This window comes from Leguminivora glycinivorella, chromosome 27 (assembly GCF_023078275.1).
Source record: "Leguminivora glycinivorella isolate SPB_JAAS2020 chromosome 27, LegGlyc_1.1, whole genome shotgun sequence".
In the NCBI taxonomy this organism is placed as follows: domain Eukaryota; kingdom Metazoa; phylum Arthropoda; class Insecta; order Lepidoptera; family Tortricidae; genus Leguminivora; species Leguminivora glycinivorella.
The window spans coordinates 3,188,886-3,199,994 of NC_062997.1; the positions used below are offsets into that span (position 1 = coordinate 3,188,886).

General features: G+C 39.3%; 1 protein-coding gene across 1 annotated transcript; it reads right to left on the bottom strand.

Moving 5' to 3' along the window:
• Positions 1–3,572: 3,572 nt before the first annotated feature.
• LOC125240199 lies at positions 3,573–10,545 on the bottom strand. The gene is made up of 6 exons (XM_048148023.1): positions 10,430–10,545; positions 9,382–9,498; positions 8,330–8,492; positions 7,205–7,292; positions 4,458–4,614; positions 3,573–3,739 (listed from the first exon to the last, which is right to left on the bottom strand). Exons 1-6 carry the CDS (start codon positions 10,476–10,478, stop codon positions 3,573–3,575), a joined length of 741 nt encoding a protein of 246 aa, XP_048003980.1. The 5' UTR covers positions 10,479–10,545.
• Between the last annotated feature and the right edge of the window lie 564 nt (positions 10,546–11,109).

The window sequence follows — 11,109 nt, forward strand, 5'->3', positions numbered from 1 at the left end:
GATAAATTGTCCATGCACTTTTGCTGCTGACGGTACCTTGTTTATATGTTGCTGATCCCTGGTCATTATTGGTATATAAAGCCATTTGATAATTTAAATTATCTTTCATATCACATTCAAATTTAGTTGTTTCTCCATCAGTGAAGTTGTAATAATATATTTGTGTGAAATTCTCTGGGAAGTACCTCCCTCTTGTTACATTTGGTGTTACTATAGCAGGAAATATAGGTGGCGCTGTAAAAATATAAAGTTAATAGTTTTATTTATATATCTTAGATTAATAACACCATACATAATTACATACGCCGTGGCGTGCCACACTAAGTGCGTTTTCATATTATCCGATCCGATATCGGATGTCGGAAGGATTTCAAAGGCAAAGATCAAAGATGGCGGCTTCAATGTATGGGATATCGGTCCTACATCCGATATCGGATTGGATAATGTGAAAACGCGCACTAAGTGGTGTGTATACCTATAAGGAAAGGAAAAGAATGATTTGGAAGGGTCCGGCAATGCTTCCGTAGGTCAATTGGTTAAGAGCTATGCACAGATTGCAAAGAATGCGGGTTTAAGTCCCGGCGGAAGCATAAATAAAAAAAAATCAACTTAAAAATTAAGTTAAAATTAATTTGTTTTTAATTAAAATGAAAATAGACACCGTGAACCCTTAAACATTAAAAAATGAAGTTAACGTTTTACATTGTCGCTAGCCGTATGGAGGTAATTTATGTGGCCAAAATCACTTCGGACACTGGCGACCAAATATATGAAAGAGGCGCGTTTCTTCACACAGTCTAAGCTCGTGTAGGTGAACGCGTATAGTCATTAGATTAAATATAAGAAGATCATACAATCCCATACATTATATAACCTAACCACAAAATTAAAATTTTGAAAAAAACCCCGACCGTGACATAGTGGACCGATTTTCATGAAACATGGCTAAGAACACTCCCGACTAACTCCGCTTTCAGACAAAAAAAACTAAATCAAAATCGGTTCAACCGTTCGGGAGCTACGATGCCACAGACAGACATACACACAGACAGACAAACAGACAGACAGACAGACAGACAGACAGACAGACAGACATGTCAAACTTATAACACCCCTTCGTTTTTGCGTCGGGGGTTAAAAATGCGACCGCCTAAGAACGCGCATACACTACACCACACATAGACGGCGCCACAAAAAAAATGTCTTGTAGCTGAAAGTGACACTTCACGCCAATCTACCAATAATCGATGGCAACAAGGCATTTTTTTTGTGGCGCCATCTATGTGTGGTGTAGTGTATGCGCGTTTTTAGGCGGTCGCATTTTAATGTATGGTATGGTATGATCTTCTTATTATATTTAATCTATGGTACACACAGACCAACCCCTATAGACATCTATTACAAGACGACTCGCGGTGGCCAGCCTTCCTAGTATTTGCACTGATATAAGCGCGGGCGCTCGCCGTGCCCGATCAGTATCGACCAAGTAACAGACCCGAAAGCAGCGCGTGTTTTTCGCACAAAAAAATTGGAAAAGGGTATTTTGATGCCTTAAAGATGTCCACCTGTAGTGTGAAATGGTGTGGAAAGGTAACAAGAAGCTCAAATTTAAAAACAGACGGCATTACATTCCACAAATAAGTCATATTTATAATTTATTCAGAGCCGGCATAGGTCAACTTACATTGGCCACTTACGCGTCAGTAGAGGGACAGTCATACTTCTGTCCCTTTTCATCTGGCGCGACTGCCCGCCGTCCTTGAAACGGCCAATCACAGCGCGCTTAACACATTCCCCGCCCGCTCCTCGCACCCCAAACACTGGTGACTCGTATCGCGAACCAAATATACAAGACTGCCACTCTATAGGAGGTTCTCTGTGATGGTACAGTATTAGTGAGATAAGGCAGGTCGGGTCGCGTTTTAGACAGGCGGTAACTGTGAGGTAACCGACAGGGGGTGGGCGGCACTTTCAGCGGGGAGCGGGAGTGGCCATACTGCACGATAGTACCCTTTATTAACCTGTGCAAAAATCGTGTAGGGAGAGGTACTTACGTGGTACGTAATGCAAATTTATTTCTATTCCCGGGTTCGGTGATCCTCTTTGTGTTCCTTGGTCCACCGCGGAACACCAAATAGTTTGGTCAGCCTTCTTTACGGAGAATTTGTATATCAGTGATTCATTTGAATAGGGTTGTAAAGTGACTGAAATGAATGATTTTCAAGGGTTAGTTAGCATAGCATCAACAGAGCACGGTTTTGGTTTGTCACACCAAATTTGCACAGTTTGTGGCGAATCGCCACGCATCCAGATATGCCTCGAAGAGAAGAGTTAGTTTTGTTATGTTGCCAAGATGGCGAGAGGTTCGGAGAGAGAAACTGTGTTTGATTTCGCGAGATTAATATTTTGTCCTAAGTTGTGGAAAATGTAATAATTACTGAACATTTATGTTAACGCAGCGTCTGTCTGTCTGTCTGTCTGTATAATTGTAAGCTATACAAAATACCTGTTCCGTTAGTCTTTAGCCTTCCGTCCACATAATAGGACATTTTATATTTTACTATATTACTCGTAGGGTTACTCAATACGCATTCATATTGTATCGCTCCTTCATATGTAAATGAAACGTTGTATATTTTCAAATCCTGGTGCTTAATTTCAAAACCATGATCATTTAACTCTTTAATATCGAGAGATATACTCGTAAGCGTATCTGCAAAAAAAATGTTTTTAAGTTAAAATACAAAATTATCATTAAAGCATTAAAATGCACTGAAAAATATACAGACTACGGAGTGTACTTTATGACCGTCAATATTTTAAGGATACTTTATGGCTTTCTATGTGAAAAATAATAATTAATCAAACATTTTATATTTTGTTAAATTTTAGCAAGCCTTTCCCCCTTTTTAGGGTTCCGTAGTCAACTAGGCACCCTTATAGTTTCGCCATGTCTGTCTGTCCGTCCGTCCGTCCGTCCGTCCGCGGATAATCTCAGTAACCGTTAGCACTAGAAAGTTGAAATTTGGTACCAATATGTATATCAATCACGCCAACAAAGTGCAAAAATAAAAAATGGGAAAAAATGTTTTATTCGGGTACCCCCCATACATGTAAAGTGGGGGCTGACATTTTTTTTCATTCCAACCCCAACGTGTGATATATTGTTGGATAGGTATTTAAAAATGAATAAGGGTTTACTCAGATCGTTTTTTGATAATATTAATATTTTCGGAAATAATCGCTCCTAAAGGAAAAAAAAGTGCGCCCCCCCTCTAACTTTTGAATCATAAGTTTAAAAAATATGAAAAAAATCACAAAAGTAGAACTTTATAAAGACTTTCTAGGAAAATTGTTTTGAACTTGATAGGTTCAGTAGTCTTTGAGAAAAATACGGAAAACTACGGAACCCTACACTGAGCGAGGCCCGACACGCTCTTGGCCGGTTTTTTATCCTGTCTCAAAAATTTCTAACGCGTAAATCTAAATCGTAAATCTCTAATCTCTAACGTTTCAAATGTTTGACTTGCACACCCCACGCCCCATACGACCGTAGTTCAAAGGTGAATGTGTTAAATATTTCGGGTTATAAAAATGAGAGCCTGTATTACCAGTGTGCGTTTTGGGCCGTCTATGATTCGGTTGCGTGGGCGTTTGCAGTTGCGCAGAAGACTCGGCTGTAGGGATAGGTCTTTGGAGCGTAGTTGGTAAGGATGACTGGGTGTCGATGGCTTTGGCTCTGCAAACGTGGAATACTATATTAATATTTTTTCCCCTCACTAGCTCAGAAACACGTGTTTTGTCCTTTAATACCAGCGGGTAAAAACGCATTTTATCCACTAGTGAATAAAGTAATTTGACCTTGAATAAAGTCAAATTAACTGTTTTAAAATTGATAAAAGTAGGTGAATCTAGTAATAAAGATGATTTACCACCTGTGGAACTACTGGAAGCAGTGATAAACGCATTTTTTGCGTTGTAGTTTCCTCACTATAGTGAGGGGAAAAGTTTTGTGTTACACTCGGGTGCAAATGTATTTTACTTCTTGTGTGTTAAAAAACTCGCAAGTTCAGGATTCTATTCTCGAACTTCAACTATAGAATCCTTTCACTTGCTCGTTTTTCAATTCCACACTCGGCGTTAAAATACAACTTTGCCCCCTTGTATAACAAATAACTATTAACCCCCGACGCAAAAACGACGGGATCTGTCTGTCTGTGTGTAGCTTTAGATTTAGTTTTTTTTGTTTGAAAGCTAATTCAGTCGGGAGTGTTCTTAGTCATGTTTGATGAAAATCAGTTCACTATGTCGAGGGTTTATTCAAATCTTTGTGGTCATTGTATGTCCAGACTTCTTTACAGGTCGCAATTCTCCACTTAATCTCGTTATATTTCATGACGAAATTACATGGATAAACAATTATTTTTGTTCTACATTATGTGCTTACTCCAACTAACCAATAATTTGGAGCTGCAATGAGAACTCGTCTTGAATATATATTTTTCCTTTTCTCTCGATCTTCCGAGCATTAACTATCGTACCATCTGGCTGCAATATTTCGTAAAAACAATCCCATCGTTCGCCGATATCAGTTTTAGAATATTGTTTTGATTCCTGAAAAAAAATTGACATTATGAATTATGAATGAATAATTAAAGCTTTTCCGTTGCTCACTTGCTCGCAGAAACACGTGTTTACATACACTCACGTCCTTTCCCAATACTAGCGGGTAAAAAACGCATTTTATCCACTAGTGACGCTAAAGTAATTTGACCTTAAATAAAGTCAAATTAACTGCTTTAAAATTGATAAAAATAGGTGAATCTAGTAATAAAGATGATTTTCCCCTCACTAGCTCGGAAACACGCGTTTTGTCCTTTAATACCAGCGGGTAAAAACGCATTTTATCCACTAGTGGGTAAAGTAATTTGACCTTGAATAAAGTCAAATTAACTGCTTTAAAATTGATAAAAGTAGGTGAATCTAGTAATTAAGATGATTTACCACCTGTGGATCTACTGGAAGCAGTGATAAACGCATTTTTTTGCGTTGTAGTTTCCTCGCTATAGTGAGGAGAAAAGTTTTGTGTTACACTCGGGTGCAAATGTATTTTACTTCTCGTGTGTTAAAAAACTCGCAAGTTCAGGATTCTATTCTCGAACCACTCGCTTCGCTCGTGGTTCAACGATAGAATCCTTTCACTTGCTCGTTCTTCAATTTCACACTCGGCGTTAAAATACAACTTTGCCCCCTTGTATAACAAATAACTATTTTACCACCTGTGGAACAACTGGAAGCAGTGATAAACGCATTTTTTGCGTTGTAGTTTCCTCGCTATAGTGAGGGGAAAAATTTTGTGTTACACTCGGGTGCAAATGTATTTTACTTTTCGTGTGTTAAAAAACTCGCAAGTTCAGGATTCTATTCTCGAACCACTCGCTTCGCTCGTGGTTCAACTATAGAATCCTTTCACTTGCTCGTTTTTCAATTCCACACTCGGCGTTAAAATACAACTTTGCCCCCTTGTATAACAAATAACTATTTCACGTTGCTTTGTTGTCGTAGCGCAGACGTTATACCGTCCGTTATACATAATTACATACACTCACGTCTGTATTCCCAAAGTTAAATAACCGTTATAATATTCTCTGTGCATGTAATTTGTTCTGTACAATAAAGTGTTTACTACTACTACTACAAAGGGGTAGGCAGAGCACATAAAACTGCACAAGTCCCTGTGACGCTTTTAACTATGTTAACGAATGTGTCATTCGTATACTCGCGGATATACAGGGTGTAAACCTAATACGGGCGAACCTCTTAACGGTGGTGAGTATAGGACATATAATTTTTAAGAAAAAAAAACCGCCTTCCTTTGATAAATCTGGTGATACTTTCAACTGTTGGATTATGTTATCAATTCGTCTGTATATTTTTTAATGTTTGTATTCGATACCTCCGTCATTTCTGAACCAATTTTGAAATTTGCATGATTCTGAAGTACTTACAGATGAGAATGATTATCAGAACGGAACTCTAACCAGGGGCGGCTAACTCTTCATCAGCAGTTCCACTGCACCAAATGTCACTGTTCTGGACGTAAGTGCATGCTGTTCTTATAAAAATACCAAAGTCACTATAAGTGTGCCGTTCAGATTTGAGGAGTTCCATTCTGACCATCATCAGGAGTTCCACTGCACCAAATGTCACTGTTCCGTACGTAAATGCATGCTGTTCCTTTAAAAACACAAAAATCACCATATGTATGCCTTTCAGATTTGAGGAGTTCCCTCGATTTCTCCAGGATCCCATCATCAGAACTGGGTTCTGAGAAAAATGGGACCAATCTGTTGCATATACATTCAATCAAAAAAAAAAATTTTCAAAATCGGTCCAGTAACGACGGAGATATCGTGGAACAAACATTAAAAAAAAAACATACAGACGAATTGAGAACCCCTTCCCTTGAGATTTGGAAGGCGGTTAAAAATGCAATTAGATAATTTTTACTTAAATTGAAATATTTTTTTATCCATACACACGCGTTAAAAGCTCGTTGACAGTTCTCATTGATTGTCCGCAACCACGTTTATAGTACACTAGCTTTTGCCCGCGGCTTCGCTCGCGTTAGAAAGAGACAAAAAGTAGCCTATGTCAGTCTCCATTCCTTCAACTATCTCCACCTAAAAAATCACGTCAATTCGTCGCTCCGTTTAGCCGTGACGGAGGACAAACGGACGTGACGGACAAACAAACAGACACACACACTTTCCCATTTATAATATTAGTATAGATTGCTGCAGGGAATTTTTTCAATAATTCATTATGTGGTGAAAATTAAGAGCACAAAACACCTCTTAATTAAGGATAACAATGTTTAAATACATGCCTGCTGCGGGGTCAGATGCCGTAACCGAATGGCATTTCAGCGACGCGAAACGAAAACGAAACGCCGCGAAAGGTAGTCTGGCTCTGTCACGCATATACGCGCGAGCGATAGAGATAGATATCTACGAGCGTTTCGTTTCGTGAGCGTTTCTGCCATTCGGCTACGCACCCAGGTATCATTTATCGCCCTTATTACGTTTACGCGCTGTAGTCAAATAGTTATTTGTTTATCGCCCTGTTTAACCGCACGTTACGCGCTGAAGATTCAAATTGAACCGCGAGCGTAGGAAAATTAATGAAGATCGGAGATACTTACACTTAAACTCCACAACTTTTTAATTCCATCTTCCTGAACTAATTTAATTTTGGGAACTATTACTGTTATACCTTTGTCATTTGTACACCTGCAACGACGCAAAAATAAGTTTTAAGAAATATTCTTAAAAGTAGGTACTTAATTCTAATTTTTAGGGTTCCGTAGTCAACTAGGAACCCTTATAGTTTCGCCATGTCTGTCTGTCCGTCCGTCCGTCCGTCCGTCCGTCCGTCCGTCCGTCCGTCCGTCCGTCCGTCCGTCCGCGGATAATCTCAGTAACCGTTAGCACTAGAAAGCTGAAATTTGGTACCAATATGTATATCAATCACGCCAACAAAGTGCAAAAATAAAAAATGGAAAAAAATGTTTTATTAGGGTACCCCCCCTACATGTAAAGTGGGGGCTGATATTTTTTTTCATTCCAACCCCAACGTGTGATATATTGTTGGATAGGTATTTAAAAATGAATAAGAGTTTACTAAGATCGTTTTTTGATAATATTAATATTTTCGGAAATAATCGCTCTTAAAGGAAAAAAAAGTGCGTCCCCCCCCCTCTAACTTTTGAACCATATGTTTAAAAAATATGAAAAAAATCACAAAAGTAGAACTTTATAAAGACTTTCTAGGAAAATTGTTTTGAACTTGATAGGTTCAGTAGTTTTTGAGAAAAATACGGAAAACTACGGAACCCTACACTGAGCGTGGCCCGACACGCTCTTGGCCGGTTTTTTTCTACTACATGCTACACTCGTAGGGATTGCGATTGCTGGATCCAGCATTAGGGATTGCAATTGCTGGATCCAGCAATTACGCTCGTGTTTGAGTTTTGAAATATTTCGCTTGATATAATAATATTATGCACGAATAAACAGTTATTTTCTTCAACTAATATGTATGCCATAGGTAAATATAATATATATGTCGGAGAACGAGAAAAATATGGTCTAAGACACTTTTTATCACGATATAGGTATTTGACAAATAGAGCAAACAAGGGTTTTACGACTTCGTACAACCTGGCTGGTATTCGATTCAGTTCTCCAAAAATACCATAGATGGCGCTGCTGTCAAAAAGAACAGAATCCAAAAACAGATGACGGGAGGCGGTAACTGTTCTACGTACCCAAAGTCGTACAAATCAGTTACTGTTGTAGCGTAAAACTGTATTTTCTGGCCCTCCGAAACTTGTATCACCCCACCGGGATTAATATTAAGATTCACCGTGGTTGTTCCTTCATTATTCGTCGTAAAACTTATATCGAAATACACATTTAGTGCCTTTGATGCTGAAACAAAGAGATTTTTATTAATTTTATTATTTCAGAGTAAAAAAATAAACTGACTACGATGATTTTTTTCACCACACCGACTAGTAAAGGTTCTCTTAGTTCGCAAATTATAAATGGAGATATCAATCGCAATGAAAAAATCAACAGTGATCTACTCTGGCCAACGTGGGACTCGAATCCACATCCTTGGGATTGCCGGTCCAATGCGTTACCAATTGCGCCAGCCGACCATCCGTCCATGATTGCGAATTTAACCATTGCGACTGTGATGCACGACGTCACTTCGTGACGTAGTCATGCATCACCAGCGACATCTATATTTCAAGGTTTACAACCCTAGCCTCTAGGTTCTTCGAAAACGGATGCGACACTTTTTATCCACGAGAGTGCTAAGTATTTCATACACAATTTTGACTTTATGCCCGAAGCTGGCTGGTATATACAATTGATGAAATTGAATCATCATCCTCCTTGCGTTATCCCGGCATTTATCACGGCTCATGGGAGCCTGGGGTCCGCTTTGACAACTAATCACAAGATTTGGCGTTGGCACTAGTTTTTACGAAAGCGACTGCCATCTGACCTTCCAACCCGAAGGGTAAACTAGACCTTATTGGAATTAGTCCGGTTTCCTCACGATGTTTCCCTTCACCGAAAAGCGTTTGGGAAAAATTAAATGACATTTCGCACATAAATTGCGAAAAACTCAATGGTGCGAGCCGGGGTTCGAACCCGCGACCGCCGGAACGAAAGTCGCACGTACTTACCGCTAGGCTACCAGCGCTTGAATTGATGAAATTGAATCTTAAGTGTTAATAAATTAATGAATTTGATTTAGTTTCATGTTTTCAATCCCCCCCCCCCCTTTAAATAAGTCCATGCTTACCGGATGGATAGGTTTCGGATTCTCTTTCTTGAATAAGAAAGTCATTAGTCATTTTAGCTTGACTTAAGTATGACACATCAGGTTTTACTCCGCCCGAATAGCCTTCGAGTGTAGCTCCTGAAAATAAAACTGATTAACTCTTTGCAAGGAGAAATGGAACTATATACATGGTGTAATTATTATAACCGGCAATATTTAAGGAGGTGATCACATAGCTGATATTTGTATCACCTTAAACAATACAATATTTTCCTAATACCTCTTAATAATGAATTCTGTGTGGTTTAATGTATCGCCCGTATAAGTGCGTTTTCACATTATCCGATCCGATATCGGATGTAGTTAGCCTGTCAAAGTCAAAAATCTAAGATGGCACCGTTAAATGTATGGGATATCGGATCGGATCGGATAAAGTGAAAACGCATTAAGGCTTACACTTATAATGAATACAAATATTTTCCATAGGTGCCTTACGGCTCAGCCACGACATTGGTCTAAGCGCGACAGCGGTGAGCGGCGGCCATACATTGGAGCGAGACACAGCGATGGGACTTTTCATTCGCACGTATGGCTGTCGCTCACCGCTGTCGCGCTTAGACCAATGTCGTGGCTGACCTATTAAAATCTACGCTTCATATTATTACCCCCTTATTCATAAACGTTCACTAAAGTCAAGCCGATAAAGTTTGTTTGTCTCTTTCCGACGTATTGGTGTGATAGAAAGGGACAAACGAACTTTATCGGCTATTTTAGTCGTTTCTTTCCCATCACGGAATAATGGTGTTCCGGACCTTCGGGAGGCGTGCGCGGGGCCGAAGCCAACACGTAGAGGCCCTTTTGACACGTTAATGAAATGTATATTGGGGTCTAATGTATAATATTACCTAAGTAAATTGTACATCGACTGTGGGAAATATTGCAATGTCACAGTTTCGTTTTCTTTCAACCCCTTTTTGCCAAGAGGGCACTGAAACTTGAGTAGTTCATGTGCTCTGAGCCTTTATGGGATACAGGCGTGATTGTATGTATGTGTGTAAATTGTACATACCTGAATCTGCGAGGACTGAGAAAACCAATAAAAACACTAGCTTATACATTATGTAATAGTGAAATAACTGTTATAATTGTTTACGTAGGTAAGTATCACTATACGGGTCACGCGGACCACATTTGACTCACAACTGGCGTTTATCCTACAAGGAATGTTTTCCTCGTTTATTTCTATATTATGTATAGATTTACTTATGTGCGAAATGTCATTTGATATTTGCCAGTCGCTTTTCGGTGAAGGAAAACATCGTGAGGAAACCGGACTAATTCCAATAAGGCCTAGTTACCCTTCGGGTTGGAAGGTCAGATAGCAGTCGCTTTCGTAAAACTAGTGCTTACGCCAAATCTTGGGATTAATTGTCAAAGCGGACCCCAGGCTCCCATGAGCCGTGGCAAATGCCGGGATACCGCAAGGAGGATGATGATGATAACAGATTACATTTCACTATTAGTTTTGTATCTTCAGACAAATTTTTGTCATGTAATTTTCTTTCGAAAACGTCGAAAACATGGGGCCGATTTTTGAGTCTCACGGTGTTCGAATTCAGAAAATTGTCACTGAAAATAATAGGTAATTCACCGTTTTCAACTGGTATTTTAGTGACAGTGAGACTCAAAAATGGGCCCCCAGTACCGAGCCGCATTTTATGAGAAATCGCTCATTTTATTTGGGGTTTT

Coding starts and splice junctions, on each gene's coding strand:
- LOC125240199 (XM_048148023.1), bottom strand. CDS start 10,478: ATGTATAAGCTAGTGTTTTTATTGGTTTTCTCAGTCCTCGCAGATTCA. Junction 7,293..8,329: donor ACTGATTTGTACGACTTTGG/GTACGTAGAACA, acceptor GCGTCGTTGCAG/GTGTACAAATGACAAAGGTA. Junction 4,615..7,204: donor AAAAGTTGTGGAGTTTAAGT/GTAAGTATCTCC, acceptor ATTTTTTTTCAG/GAATCAAAACAATATTCTAA.